Source organism: Fusarium keratoplasticum, chromosome 1, assembly GCF_025433545.1.
Source record: "Fusarium keratoplasticum isolate Fu6.1 chromosome 1, whole genome shotgun sequence".
NCBI lineage: Eukaryota > Fungi > Ascomycota > Sordariomycetes > Hypocreales > Nectriaceae > Fusarium > Fusarium keratoplasticum.
Window position 1 is genome coordinate 1564754 of NC_070529.1, and position 14873 is coordinate 1579626.

The following is a 14873-nucleotide window of genomic DNA, read 5'->3' on the forward strand; positions in this document are numbered from 1 at the left end:
GATTCCTGGCGGAAGGTGGTTGGTTTCTTGATCTGTTGACAATTCGCGGGTGTCGGGATCGAGGTCGATCGGGTGCGCCTTGGTTGCAGACAGAGACAAAGGGGATCCATTGTGGATGGGGGCCCCCGAGTATCGTCAAGAGGTAGCCCACACAAAGACATACATGTCTTCATACATACACGAAGGGCCCAGACAATGGCATCTGAAATGAAAGGGCTGTTGAAGATGAGCTCTTTCTCCGCAATCAGTGAGTGTGAAATGTCGCAGCGAGGTGCCAACTCAGACATTGAACAAGGCTCCCGTCATCACATCACAGCGAAATGACTTAGACATGGACCAGAGACAAACTCGAACATGGCGAGCTGCTGGGGTAGCATTCTCTATGGGCTCTATGGAGGGGGCCGGTGACTCGCATCTCTTCAATTGGTCTCTTTGCTCGGGGGTGGTGCGTGCTTGCCGTGCGTGTGCCGGTGTGTGCGTGCGAGCTGTGCTGTATCATGTCGCTTGCTTTCTTTTACAGGATGCAACCTTTCTTTTCCTGTGCGATAATTGCCTGTCGCCGCCCTCCCATTTCCCCATTGCCCATTTCCCATTCATTACATGATATTCCTTTTGGGACAATACACTACTGTACCCGCCCTCTCGCGTCCTTGTTAAACCCCGAGACCACAAGGCGACAGGTAACATCGGAAAACCTTCTTCTCGAGGCTCTGCCCAGCTCTGCCCAGTGTCTTTTCCTGTCCTGTCCCGTCCCGTCCCAAAGAACAAGTTGACTTTTTCAGCTCCGATCTTAGCCTTGCCATCTCCTTGGCTCCGGCTTCCCTCTAACCTGGTTGTCGGACTGGTCTCTAACCTTGTGTCGGTTTCTGGTAATCTGGGCTTGGGCCTGAGTTTTTCTCGGACCCTGCCCTGCAGTTGGGCTTTGCTTCTCCTCCAGTGGAACTGGGCTGCCGCACTTGAAGCCCAGCCCTGGGCCAAAGGTACCGACCGGCAGGGGAGACGAGACTTTTAGCGCTCCCGGCCCGCGCCACTTGCGAGCTACCATCACTCCAACTTTACCTTCAGCCGGGCCTCTGGTTCTCCACCTGCCGCCGCCCGCGCGACGACGACATACCTACATATCGTCGGCCTCTCCTGGTGGCTTCGCGTCTTTGGGCCATAGGTTTCTTGTTGTTCTGCTTCGATTTCTTGGCTGTTCGCACTTTGGAGGGAGGAGCATCGGAGCTCTCTGCTCTTATATCCCCTCCCCGTCCATCCACCCATCCTTTCATCTCTTCCTCGTCCGCCAGCCAGCTCCAACTCCTCCTCTCGAATCCTCCGACCGCACATCTTCCATCCCGCCCCTCGCGCACAGCATCACAGCAGTTACTCTACCACATACCTACCTTGCGTATATATATACTCGGAGCTTGTTAGCGGCACCTCTCGGCAGCCTTCTCCTCGCCCATACCGACCAGCATGAACTCAGCATACCACCCGTCCGACATGTCGCAGCGGATGCCCGTACCAGGCGGCGCCGCCCCGGTCTACTCGTCCAACGCTCCCCCCATGCACGGCTACCAACAACACCATCCCCCGCCGTCGCTGCCGCCTCCAACTCAGCATCACCATCCCTCGACTCTCCCTCCTCCTCAACACCAACCGCACCCGCATCACGGCCATCCGCACCAGCATCAGCATCAGCATCAGCCTCCACATCACCAGCCGCTTCCTCCACACCAGCCACCCCATCACCAAGCCCAGCTCCCGCCATACCCTCCACCTCCAGCTTCATACCAGCAGCCTCCTCACCCAAGCCAACACCCGCTTCCGCACCCTCACCAGCAGCAACACGCCCCTCCTCGACCCGACGAAGCTCCCCCACCCCCTGCGGGACCTTCTCCAACCGATCAACATGGACACTCTCAGTCGATGGCCACATCATTCTCCAAAGTTGAAGAAGGATCGGGCCGAAAGTACAGGTTCGTTGCGATCCAAAACCGGCCTCCTCATGCGGACCTCTTCCGCTAACACTCTTGTATAGTCTCGATGTAGTACAGCAACCTCGGCGTGCGCGCATGTGCGGTTTCGGCGATAAGGTGAGCCTGCTTCATCTATCTTGAACCCCATTATCTTGACTAACAGCCTGACACAGGATCGTCGACCCATTACACCACCGCCATGTGTTCGTCTTGTTATCATTGACCCCGCAACAGGGAAGGAGGTCGACTACAAGTATGTGTTTTTGAAAGCTCTCGGCTCCTGTTGTGTCTAGCTAACAGTATGTGCGCAGTGACATTGACCATACCATGTTTGTGCTGTCTGTCGACCTCTGGAACGAGGATGGCACACAAGAAGTCAATCTTGTCCGATCATCGACAGGAACTGGTTCCATCTCGTCCTCGAACACCTACTCCTACTCGACTCTCGTCAATTCCGATCCGGGTACCCCTTCATACCAACAACAAGGACTTCCTCCTAGTCGTGACTCGGGATATGGTCAATCGCAGGGCATGGGCTACGTGCAGGACTACCCAGTTCAGCAAGGCTATGGGCAAGGTGGGTTCGCCCAGAACAAATACCCGCGTCAACGGGACCTGCTAACACAAGAATAGCCCCGTCATACCCCTCCAGCAGTTCATACGGACCACCCCAGCAGTACTTCCCGCGACACAGCGGCGGCTATGGTAACGATGCTCCTGTTCCACCTCCCCCAGGTCAAGCAAACATGGCGCCATTCCGCAACGGCTACGGGCAGGAGCCGAATGCGCTCACCCGTATGGCGGTTGTGGGAGGCCAACCTCAAGGGATGTTCACAAGAAATCTGATTGGCAGCCTGGCTGCGAGCGCATTCCGCCTCTGCGACACCGAAGAACGACTGGGCATTTGGTTCGTCCTCCAGGATCTAAGTGTGCGGACAGAAGGGCCCTTCAGGTAAGAAATGCAGCCGGATACGGCATGCGATCCAAATATGCTGACATGAAAATTCTAGGCTGAGATTCTCGTTTGTGAATGTTGGACGGCCCGGTGGACAAGGCGGGCCAGGATCCAATGTCAATCAGGGTCGCGCACCGATACTATCCTCGTGCTTCAGCGAGGTTTTCAATGTGTATTCGGCCAAGAAGTTCCCCGGTGTGTGCGAGAGCACGTCACTGAGCAAGACATTTGCGGCCCAAGGAATCAAGATTCCCATTCGCAAGGACACCAATGTCAAGGGCGGCGACGGAGGAGACGACGACTACGATTAGGTATCGGCGTCTGGAGTCGATATTGAAGAGGAGGAGTATGATGTGAGCTATTGGCACCCCCTTCGGCGACAAGGTTGGCCGATGAGGGGCATGAGAAACGACGACTTAGCAAAGCTTATTGATCGGAGGAACGGGCAGGTGCGAGTGCGTCCCGGCCTCGAGCAAAGGCTGCCAAGGAGGTGGCCAAACGCCAGTCGTGTGTGCAGTATCGCACGATAACATCTTGTTAGAGGATGTCCTAAATAGTAGGTTCGGCCCTGGGTAGATTGGGGTCTGTTTGGTGAATTGCAAGGCAGAAATGCCGGCGTTGGAGTTGGTTAGGTAGTTAATTGATGGGTATCTCTACCATTGCTCGAGGTTTCGTCTTGATGGTCTCGCAACGAGGTGAGCAAGGAGGCGCCCACGAATTAACTTTATCGAGAAAGAGTGTGTGACGGCAAAGTTTCTTGAGAAGAAGAGGATCGACAGGGCGTTGAAAAGCAGCAAAAGGCTATCGAATTGTCAGGAACCAGGGGTCCCGGAATGCAACGTCATAGCAAGCTAAGGGCAAGCAGGGTCTGTCATGTCAGCCATGGTCATGAGCCACCGTGATCGGGGTGTCGGGGTTTAGCATGTGAGCAACTCATTAGAGTCAGAGATGGCGGTGATGAGGCTGACGGGAGGCACGGCAGCAGATTAGGCCATCGATTGCCCGGGCCACCAGGACAGAAACGGCCACGGCCAGGCAAAAGTAAATCGGACGCGAGGGACGCCGCAGGAGCGGGAGCGAGCGCCGCTGGGATTCGAATGGGATTTCGGAGCCCGGCGAAGGCGAAGCTGGGGGATTCTTGGCATTGAGCCTTGGCGAGCAATTAAAACTTGATAAACGTGATACATTCCGTGGCTATAGTTTCGTTGGGCTGGAAAATGAAGCTGCTGCTTCTGCTCATGTGGGCGTAAAGAGGAGAGAGCTAGATACCCTGAATTGCCCTTTGCGGTACTCTTTCCGGAGGGGAAAAGCACGACAAAACAGCTCAGCTCCCCAAGAGGGCAACCAGCTTGGCATACCAGCCGGCGTTATTGGCCAATTTCACAAGGTCCCCCTGAGAGCTAGCAGCGGAGGGAGATGAGGAGGCGGTGATATCTGACGGACGGGTGACTCTGAATCGATCAAGTGACCATCAACCCCTCATCGCTCGAGACCCAGCTGAGGCGACTGACGCTCAGGCTCAGGTTCTGGCTCTGGCAGGTCCCCTCAAAAAGCTTGTATGAACTTCGTACCCTTGGGTACCGCGCCAAGAGTCTGGGGCACCACGAGGACATGAAAAACCATTACGTACCCAGATCCCAACGACTGGCGGGCGTGCCAGCGCGGCCTTTTAGGCCTGGGGCCGGTGGCACAAACCAAGCCCTTGGCGCCGGGTACATGCATATACTTGCCATCGACTTGCCGCCTAGAAGGAGCCTCAAGAGACTTTTTTTTTCGTTTCTCATTCCGGGCAACAGCCAGCTGAAGACGAGCAAAAGTGCGAAAGAGTAAGAAAAAGAATGATGGGGCTGTCGAGAGTTAATAATCAATCTCGTGAATAAGCTCAATAATCAAGGCGAAAATGCTGAAAAATCGGGCAACTGTGTCGAACACTTCCACGGGACGGGTGCCCAGTTTCGGAGTTGGCCTAGACTCGCTAGACCGCACGTAGAAGCTCCATGGCACACACACTGACTCTGACTGGGCGGTGGGTAAAAGCCCGCAGTAGCAGGAGACACTGCTGGGGCCTTGCCTGGTTCTATTTTTTTTCTGGTTGATCATGGGAACATCCTAGAAAAGCCCAGGACCAAAAAAAATTGCAAAAAATAACGACATCACCAAGACTTGGCATTGCGTTAAAAGGCTTGACCGTCCTCTTCGGTTTCGGTCTCACCCAGCTCAGACTCTACACTCCATCTTCCCCCAAGAACACTTTCTTGTCTCTTGCTTTGACTCAACAATTTCGTTGTTCACATACAACCCCTCTTACAACCCCTCAGTGGCCTCCACTCCTGAACACTCAGCACTCGAGTCCCTGAATAGAAACCACCTACAGCACACATCACAGCTGTAGACCACCTACCCACCACCACCACATCTTTCTCATCACCTCTATCCATCACAATGATCGCCTCTCACGGACGTGGTGGTGCCGGCAACATGGCCGACACTGCTCACACTCCCAAGACGAACCCCGCCGATCTCCAGACTCCTGTCCTCAGGGGCTCTGTTGTCACCACTGGCCGTGGCGGTACTGGCAACATGGCCAAGAACGACGACCCCCGCGAGACTCGCAAGCGCCAGGACGTTGAGGCGTAAGTTCTCTCCACCCCGCACTATTTCAACAACAGAGATGCTAACTGAATACAAAGTGTCCCCCGACGCCCTTCTGCTGGTGCTCAGCACTCTGGCCGTGGCGGTGCTGGCAACGTCTTCAAGGACACTGACGAGGAGCTGACTCGCCGACCAAGCAACGAGGAGGCCATCGCCGAGGAGGACGAGCCCGCCAAGCCTGCTCCCGCCACCGAGTCCCTCGCCCAAAAGGGCAAGAACTGGCTCTTTGGCAAGAAGGCTTAGAAAACGCCCCCTTTTTTCACCACCACCACCACACACATTTGAATTATTTATTCTGTGGGCATCTCTCTTGCATGAGAGGGGTTTTTGGGAGGGCGTAATCATTTTCGAGCTCGGTGTTCTAGGCGCCTTTGACAATGGGGATAATACATGGTCAGGCCATTTATGAGTACGGACGAACGGACAGGAAAGGACAGGCATGAATGAATAAACTTGACGGGAGGAAAAGCTAAGATACCCACCTGCGGGTTGCGATGAATTGGAAAGAGCTGAATTTTTTTCTTTTTTAATATCATGATCGCCATTTTCTGCTATATTACATGTGTTTTTTGGTCTATCCCTTTTTTACTTCCTCATGGTGACTTGATCATTGATACATCCGCTTACATGACTCTTTGGCGTCCGAGGACACACTCATGATGCGAGATTTCATGGTGCTTCGATATCGCGCCATATTCCTGACACAGCTAGGGCTCCCTTGCTACCTAATCAGTTCTTCTTGGTCAGACGATGAACCTCCTCAAAGAAGTGCTTGAGGTTGTCGGGGTTCACGCCAGGGGTGATTCCTAGTTAGTCCTGTCAGCTCCAACTCCTCATGTTCAAGGCCGAACGGAAAACATACCATGGCCGAGGTTGGCGATCCAGCCCTTGTTGCCAACCCAGAACCCGTCAACCATCTCCTGCACGGCCGTCGTGATGCCCTCCTTGGTGCCGTACAGAACTCCGGGGTCGGCGTTGCCCTGGAACACAATGTTGCGGTCTCCTCGGATCTTGACAGCCTCCTTGGGGTCGTGCAGCCAGTCCATTCCCACCACGTTGTAGCCCAGGTTGCACGCCGAGTCGAGCGCATACCACGCACCCTTGGGGAACACAGTCATGGGCACCTTGTCCAGACCGAGGGCCTTGAGCTTCTCGGGCAGCTTCTCCGCAATGCGCTTGAGGTAAGGCTCCGAGAACTGACGGTAGGATGCAGGGCCGAGCTCTCCCGCCCATGAGTCAAACACCATGACCAACTACACAGCATCTGGGTTAGCAGCACGAAGATATACTAGCAAATAACCTCAATTCTCTTACCTGAGCACCAGCCTTGACTTGCAGAGCCAAGTGGTCCACGCAGATATCAGCAATCTTTGCCAGCAGCTTCTTCGACTCCTCGGGGTATCTGTAGATCCACGTCTTGACCTGCGCAAACAGCTTGGTGCCACCACCCTCGACCATGTAGCAGAACAGAGTCCAAGGAGCACCGCAGAAGCCGATCAGCGGCACCTGTCCCTGGAGCCTCTGGCGCGTCAGCGTGACGGCCTTGTACACATAGTCGAGTTCGGCAGCAACATCGACGTTCTTGGCGAGAACCTGACCGTACTGCTCGTCGTCGGGGGTCTTGAGCGGGCTCGGGAAGTGCGGGCCCTTCTTGTCGACCATCTCGACCACCATGCCCATGGCCTGGGGGATCACGAGGATGTCGGAGAAGATGATGGCCGCGTCGATGAGGCCGGCGTAGCGCTGGACAGGCTGCAGTGTAATCGTCGTGGCAACCTCGGGGTCGCGACAGCACTCGAAGAAGTCCCGGTTGCCCTTGGCCTCGTGATACTCGGGGAGGTAACGGCCGGCTGCGCCCAATTGAGTCAGTCAAACTCCATACATGCCCAATTCCACGGCGACAGCGCATCTCTCTTACCTTGTCTCATCACCCACATGGGCGGGCGCTCAACGGTCTGGCCTAGTTCGCAACACGGCAATTCTCAGCACAAGCTCTCCCATGGTCGGCGTGCGCCGGGTTCACGCATGCAACCCACCCCATGCCGCGCGAAGCAGCAGGTCGTTCTTGAGAGGCTCAAAAGAGTGTTCCATTGTCGTTTTGTATATCTCGGTAGACGAATTGGCAGGCTGATCCGAGAAATACAGCGAGATATCAAGACTTCTTAAGTCCAAACAGGCATTCGAAGGGACCCCGCCGAGAAACTGGATCATCGCAGCTTTCCGTGGAGGGGTTCTTTCCGGTACGTACTCCACTCCGTGCAACTCCGGGGTTGGCCTGTCCGTGCATTGATTCCAAATGGAAGCTCCACCCCGGGGCTCGGAGACACGGTCGGACCGACACGCTGTCATCAATGAAGCAACCAAGCAAGCTCCAGCGCGTTGGATAGCTTCATCTGAGACGCAGAGTGACCGACTGCATCAGCCTTGCCTCCATTCAGCTACAGCCTCGCATACGTCCAAGACGACCAATACAATCGCCCTCTCCGCGACTCACAAAACCCAACTCGCCTTGTCCCATCTACATCCGCGACAATGCCGTCCGAACGCGAGCTCCAGATCAACCCCATCGTCCCCGAGTCTGTGGTCCACAACTCCAAGGTGCGTTCTCACCTCCTGTCGCATGACCTAAGCTTCCCATGATATAATTCGGGATTCACTATCTTACTAACTCCTTCCCTACAGGCCCTCTCCAACCTCCACAGTCTCACTGCCTCCCTTTTCGGCGTCAGTGCTGGCATCCTTGGCCTCGAATCATACTACGGCTTCCTCATCTACTTCGTCTTCTCCTTCATCACCACTCTCCTCTTCTACTTCCTCAAGGTCGCCCCCGAGTCCATCCCCAAGGGCCACGCTCCCCTCGACCCATCCCGATTCTACCGCGGCTTCTTTGACTTTTGGATCAGCGGCATGTTCAACGGCATCTCTGGCTTCGTCTTGACATGGACGTTATTCTATGGTTTGGTCCGAGCCTAGGGCGGTTCGTTATGGAGTTAAGCATATACATGGCGTCTTAGGAGTTATAATGAGAAACCCTTTCAGCAAATGATTCTCGACCATCCTGCGTCGAACAAATGACATGCGTGTTAGCAACTAAGCAAAAGACAAATATACTAGAATACAAACGCTGAGAACAACAATACTAACTAAACAATTCCGCTCAAGAATTTAATCAATGATCTCGACAACCTTTCCCACAAAACCCTCAAGCCCAGATTTATCCTGAGATCCACCTTCCATCAGTATCACACGCGACCCCATCTCGATCCATTCTCGGTGATTCAACAGTTCCAAAGCAACCTCGGTACCACTCGTCGACTGGTCAGACTCTGCCTTGTTATTCTCGGGTTCGACATCTTCGTTGAGGTTGAAAATGTCCTCCATGTCGTCTGTGGTCACGTTGCCAGCTTCCCAGTCTTTATCCTGGCGAGTTACTCGACGGATACGGGCAACCGTCCTAACGCTCGCAATGTAGATATTCACAAACGAGCCAACGGCCAACATCCGGGCGTCTGGGTCACCGAACACTGCTGTAAATCCGCTTGCCGCTTGAAGCTTCAGCCCAGTGTCTGCCATGTGCTTGGAAGGAATTGCTAAAATCATGCCGCGGCGGATGCGAGGAACCTCGGCCGGTGAGCAGGACCCAGAGTTGCCGTTTAGGTGCCCATTCGACAATGAATGGATCACAAGCCCAATCGATCCAGCTTGTCCGGCCTCAAGGGTCAAAACTGGCAATCGAAGATTGCGGATGCTCACAATTTGTGCGTCATGCCACTCTCCAGCAATGGCTGAAGCTGAAACGGCATTCTTCATGGCGATGCGTGCCAACTCTGCTGAAGATGGGTGCGATATTGATAGTCCATAGCTACCAGGCGATGGCCTATCCTCTGGACTTGAACCACGGGGGTCGTCCTCTTCAGATGGGAACGGTCCAATGACGATCTTGTCACCTACAGAGAGCCGGCCAAATCGAAGGTGCCCGGAGACCACAATGCCTGGCTCGGGTTGCTTTCCAGAGCTTCCTGTCAACACGCTGTAAGACGCCGGCAACGTGAAGGTGTCGTCGATGTGGAAGAGGCACTTAGGCTGCTCTGGGTTCAACACCATGCCAACAAAGTCACGAGCCGTAGGAGCAGGCGGCAGAGGCAGGTTTTCCAGTAGAGCATGCATGAGACCAATGCCGCTCCCTTTGACTGCGCTTGTAAGCACAATGGGAATGACCTCAGTATGTTTTCCACTCTCCGAGATACCTCTCAACACCTCCTTGACCTTGTTGTGATCTTCTTCAGGGACGCTCTCCAACTCTCGGTGCTGCTTTTGGTCGGGCGGCAAGATCTTGGGCACACGCCCAGCCTCCTTGATGGCAGTTAGAACCTTATTCATGGTCCTCGCCAGGCTTGGTTTGGAAGCAAGGTCCATCTTGGTGATAACAACGGCCATGGGAACACCAAGTTTGAGAGACAGGGTCAGATGGGCTTTGACTAGGTCAACACCCGCCGCAGCAGCCCCAAGGACATCTTGCGCCGACGACGTCGCGCCAGGGCCCTTGGAAGCCGACTCTGTGTCATCTGCAGCAAGGCAGAGAATGATCCAATGGGGCGCCCAGTTCATGAGACCGCGAAGGACAATGCGACGATACCTTGGATGGCCGGCCGAATCAGAAACAAAGACGAGGCGACCATTCTCGGAGCAGTCGTGAATATCAACCCACGACTCGATATTCCCATGAGCATAGTTGAGGATTGAATGGTCCTTGTACCCGATGAGCTCCTGGGCTATGGAGCTGGTTAGCCCAGAGACAACTTCATGTCTATGCTTGAGCAAGCTAAGACGACTCTTTCCACGGCCGTTATCGAGAGTCCCGGTTGATAGCGTGCCCAACAAGCTTGATTTGCCAGATGTTGTGGGACCGGTGAATGTGACCCTTAACTGAGGCGTAGATGAGCTGCCGCGGCTGGGGACAGTAAGGGCCTCCCCTGTTGATCTCCCTGACTGAGAAGTCGAAGAGTCATCCCCATCGACAAACCCAAAGTTTGGCATGACAAGTGCCTCGGCAACCCACAACTTGCCACTTCGGGTGACAGTGGCAGGCTCAGTTGCGGAGTTGTCAACCAGCTCTGCTGACTCGTCCCATTCGCAATCTCCTACAATGACCATGCGAACAACCTCAACAGAGCATCCCAAGCTCGCGGCCATGACTCTCAGGGTTGTGATGCTTTCGTCCATCTCGTCTTTCGTGAGTCCAATGAGTGTACCATCATCAGCAACGCCAATTTCGTACAGGGCACCCCTTGATTCCTCAAGCCCTGGGATGAGGCTATTCAGCTTGACGGGAGCGGTGAGGTCGACATTGTCATCTGGTAGCCTTGGAAGGGCTAGTTCCTTGGAACTCGATGCGTGATACGGAGAGGACTGCTGCAGCCTCCATAGGAGTTGGGTTGTCAGATGCTGAAGCCTCTCCTGTCGGGGCTGGCTTGAGGCAGCTGGAGATGGTGTCGATGGCTTCGCAGGCCGAGGGTTGCGGGACTGGCCAGCTGTGCTCATGTTCTTGAATACCCTTCGAGGTCGAAGAAGCAGGTGAAGCTTATACTCAGTTGGCCCTTCTTGGGGCTCTGCTTCAAGTTTAGTGACCCCATACTCCGACAACAAGCCTGGCTGAACGTCCTGAGTTGAGCCAGGGGTCGTTGATCCAAGACTATTCTCATTGTCGTCCTTCCCAGGATCGTTTGGGAGCAGCCAGGGGGATGAGACCCTCGGAGGATCCGGATCGTAAGTGAACACGGAGGCCATGGCCACAACGGAATGGGTAGATGAGGCTCAGGGGTTGAGTGAGAAGGGGGGCAGATAAGTTCAAGATATTGATATTGAGGTACGCTGTAAGAGTAATAACTGCAGGGCGAGATATCCAATGACGTGAGAATAGAGGTTGTGCTGTATTCGGACTATCATCTTGTTGACTCCTTAGGAGATATATCGGTGTGTGAGAGGGCGGCCGTGATGGATGCGTTGATCACGACTCCAAAGAATGTTGGAGGGACGTGGTCAGTCAGTTTCCAGGTCAGAAGGAAGGCATGACGCCGACTGTGAATGCTGAAGAGGTTGGAAGGTGCAGCTCAAGCAAGTCACGGTGTTAAGTGTCAAATTCGAAAACAATATCCAAAGGTTACACCGCGACCTTGCGTGTTAATGTAGGAAATTCTAGATCGTGTTTCCCGGCTGGCCGAGTCGGAAGGAAGCGAGTCAGAGGTGACGCATCGGCCAGGCAGCCAATCACGGGAGCTTCGCAAGAACCTGGGGTGCCGTGATTGCCTCAATGGTCCTTCATCACTGGGAACTCTCAGAAGGCTCCCGGGTGGGTCTCTGGCGGGGCCCTCAGTGGGTTCAGCCACTGCCGAGCGACTGAGGCAATCCCCCACTCAGTGGGCTGACTGGAGCTGGGTGCGATTAAACTCCTTCCATTTTCGCAGCGCTGGCACGTGATATCATTTCGTTAATAGAGTTTGCAATCCAGGCCGTTGGCTGTTGTTCGATTAGTATAATGATATTCAAGTTGCACAAATGCCTGGGAGTATCCGTGGTAAAGGATTCATCTTGAGCTCATCCCGAGCTTACTGGTGGTACTTCTGCAGCCCGGGCTCCTGCATAAGTTGACTCCCCCACAATAAACCTGGATTCTCCAGGGTGCCTTTCATCTAAAATCTAGGAAGGTACTCAGACTGACTTCGTGGGATACAACGAAGCAACAATTTGAACGGCTTCACTTTTTCTCTCTAATATCTCTATTCTAAAATATATGCGTTCATCAACCTCACGCAGAGGAATGCATATCCACTCCCCCTCCATAGGTGAAACTGTGTCGGAACATGAGCACTGTCTCATACCAACTCCAAACTCCAGGTTGGGAACAGCTCGGCTCGGTTTTTCACTTTTCATCAAGCCACCCAATAAATCAAAATGGCTTACCCGAGCTGAATCCAAAGTCCTTTCCTGTCAGCCTGACTGGGCCAGAGCAGCGATAAAAATACCACCCTCAAGCTGACTGGCATACGTGGGCGCCGCCACTGGCTGACGCAGTGAAAGCGCTGAGCCACGCTCTTTGGGCGGCCACTCGTAAGCCTGAATCACGTCGACTAGTGTGTAGAATATCAATCTAGAATCCTGAGGGCAAGTTCCTTGCCAGGAGGTCTAAACATTCTTAGAAAAGCCACGAAAAGACGAGTGCCCGCATGGAATTAAGGATCCATAAACTGCATGGAGGGGTTCCAGGTTGCGGCTGTAGGACCAGGGGGCCGGAATTGAAGGGTCCATCTAGGTTCCAGTTTAACGGTGGCTTCCATTTCGCCTTCGGGCGCTTGTTGGGCGCCTACTAGGGTGCCAGGCCGGCCTGTAACTTGGAGCCTGCTGGCATGCTGAATCCCGTCACTGCAGGCCTGGGACGCCTGACTGGCGCCTGATCCATCCCCGAAACGAAAGGCCGCGCCGCTAACAAGTACATGCATGACAACCTGGAACCCAGGAAGACCGATTTGTACCAGCCTGAGTGGAGGAGGGGGACACCGCCCGCCAGGCCAGGGTCCGCTCTCCCGTCCATCGGTCAGTCCTTTCATAAGGTAGCGCTGCCATCCATCTCCTCCTTTCAGCTCTTCACTGTCCTTTTGATTTCTCCTTTTCAACGACCCTATCTCTTACGACCAACACATCAATCACGATCCATACCCGCCCGTTTCTCGCCACCTCGCCATGAAGAAGTTCGGCTTTGGAAAGAAGGGCGATGACGGCGACGACGCCAACCGTCATGCCCTCTTTAGTCGCAAGAAGTCGTCTCAGTCCGTCTCCTCCAACTCCTCCAACCCCTACGCCAAGCAAGGAGGCAAAGATCCCTACGCCGACGAAGCGAAATATGCCAACATGACTCCTTATCAACAAGCCCGCGCAGGCCTTGGTGGCCCCGGCGGCCCTAGCCCTGCCCCCCAGGCTGCCAACCCCTACGGTGCTCCTTCGCCCGGACCCGGAGGTCCCCCCTCGCAACCCCCGAGCGGCTACGGTGCGGATAGATACGGATCTGGTGGTGGCTACGGCGGAAACCGATATGGCGATGCGCCCAGCCAGAACAGATACAACAGTCCTGCCCCAGCCGCCGGTGCTAGAGGCCCTGGTGGCTATGGCGGATTTGGTCCCAGCGAGCCTGATGACAACCGCGATGCTCTGTTCGCCGGTGCCCAGGAGCGCCAGGCTCAGAAGCAGACTCCTGGCCAGGGCGGAGCTTATGGGCAGTCAGGAGCGGACGGTGGTTCATATGGTGGCTATGGAGAGGAGCGCCAGTTGACCGCTGAGGAGCAGGAAGAGGCAGAGTACCAGGCTATCCTGCAAGAGAAGCGACAACTTCAGCAGGAGAGTGCTTCTTCCGTCAGCCGCTCAGTCCAGATGGCTCGACAGGCGAACGAGGTCGGTCGCGCTACGCTAGCTCGTCTTGGTGCTCAGGGTGAACGATTGAACAACACCGAGAAGCATCTCGATCTCGCTGCCAACCAGAACAAGATTGCCCAGGACCGGGCTGCAGAGCTCAAGACTTTGAACGGAAGCATGTTTGCTGTTCATGTCAGCAACCCATTCACATCCAAGCAGCGCCAGTTGAAGGCCGATGAGGAGGTCATGTCACGTCACCGGTCTGAGCGAGACGCCCGAGAAGCCACCCGTCGTGACGGTTTCCAAGCCAACCAGCGAATGGAGTCCAACTTCAGGGATATGGGCGCTGCGGGCAGAGCACGAGGGGCAGCCCGCAAGAAGGATTATGGAAAGTTCAACCTCGACGACGAGGAGGGTGCAGATGAGCTTGAAGACCAGATCGACGATGGCATTACCGAGCTGGAAGGCCAGGTGTCGATGATGAACATGGTTGGCAGAGCCATTGGCAAGGAGGTTGACGCGCAGAACAAGCAGATCGATCGTATTATGAACAAGGCGAGTGGATTTCTTTCTCATGTCACTCGCGAAACCAGATCTAACCTCACATATAGAGCGATGCTGTTGATGACGCCACGAGAATGAACAGAGAGCGCTTGGCCCGCATCAAGTAAAGGGCTACCAATAATGCTCACGATAGAAATGGTTTTTAGAGCCGCGGAGGACGGGCACGACTCGACTTAATGTGCCCATTATGGTGGGCTTTATCTGGGCTATTGGGCAACTACAGAGTTGATACAGTCAAGACGTGCACTTTGGCACACGTTCAGACAAAAAGAAAACAGACTCTGGGCCAACTGTAAGAACGAATTTGCAATAAAACCGAAGGATCTTGGGCTTTGACC

General features: G+C 54.6%; 6 protein-coding genes across 6 annotated transcripts; 4 read left to right on the top strand and 2 right to left on the bottom strand.

Moving 5' to 3' along the window:
• Nucleotides 1-1458: 1458 nt before the first annotated feature.
• Nucleotides 1459-3227, top strand: NCS57_00046700 (Velvet complex subunit B; the record flags this gene model as incomplete). Its single annotated transcript, XM_053050553.1, has 6 exons — nucleotides 1459-1961; nucleotides 2024-2078; nucleotides 2135-2214; nucleotides 2273-2538; nucleotides 2595-2913; nucleotides 2972-3227. The coding sequence occupies 6 exons, from the start codon at nucleotides 1459-1461 to the stop codon at nucleotides 3225-3227; spliced, it is 1479 nt and encodes a 492-aa protein (XP_052919068.1).
• A 2131-nt stretch (nucleotides 3228-5358) lies between these two features.
• NCS57_00046800 (uncharacterized protein) lies at nucleotides 5359-5811 on the top strand (the record flags this gene model as incomplete). Its single annotated transcript, XM_053050554.1, has 2 exons — nucleotides 5359-5549; nucleotides 5607-5811. 2 exons carry the CDS (start codon nucleotides 5359-5361, stop codon nucleotides 5809-5811), a joined length of 396 nt encoding a protein of 131 aa, XP_052919069.1.
• A 486-nt stretch (nucleotides 5812-6297) lies between these two features.
• NCS57_00046900 (Uroporphyrinogen decarboxylase) lies at nucleotides 6298-7773 on the bottom strand (the record flags this gene model as incomplete). Its single annotated transcript, XM_053050555.1, has 5 exons — nucleotides 7605-7773; nucleotides 7487-7528; nucleotides 6883-7418; nucleotides 6431-6821; nucleotides 6298-6374 (listed from the first exon to the last, which is right to left on the bottom strand). Exons 1-5 carry the CDS (start codon nucleotides 7657-7659, stop codon nucleotides 6298-6300), a joined length of 1101 nt encoding a protein of 366 aa, XP_052919070.1. The 5' UTR covers nucleotides 7660-7773.
• A 207-nt stretch (nucleotides 7774-7980) lies between these two features.
• On the top strand, nucleotides 7981-8541 carry NCS57_00047000 (ER membrane protein complex subunit 6; the record flags this gene model as incomplete). The annotated part of the gene is made up of 2 exons (XM_053050556.1): nucleotides 7981-8166; nucleotides 8251-8541. The coding sequence occupies exons 1-2, from the start codon at nucleotides 8101-8103 to the stop codon at nucleotides 8539-8541; spliced, it is 357 nt and encodes a 118-aa protein (XP_052919071.1). The 5' UTR covers nucleotides 7981-8100.
• Nucleotides 8542-8733: 192 nt separating this feature from the next.
• On the bottom strand, nucleotides 8734-11355 carry NCS57_00047100 (Tr-type G domain-containing protein; the record flags this gene model as incomplete). The annotated part of the gene is made up of 1 exon (XM_053050557.1): nucleotides 8734-11355. One exon carries the CDS (start codon nucleotides 11353-11355, stop codon nucleotides 8734-8736), a length of 2622 nt encoding a protein of 873 aa, XP_052919072.1.
• Nucleotides 11356-13305: 1950 nt separating this feature from the next.
• On the top strand, nucleotides 13306-14613 carry NCS57_00047200 (T-SNARE coiled-coil-like proteiny domain-containing protein; the record flags this gene model as incomplete). Its single annotated transcript, XM_053050558.1, has 1 exon — nucleotides 13306-14613. One exon carries the CDS (start codon nucleotides 13306-13308, stop codon nucleotides 14611-14613), a length of 1308 nt encoding a protein of 435 aa, XP_052919073.1.
• Nucleotides 14614-14873: the final 260 nt, after the last annotated feature.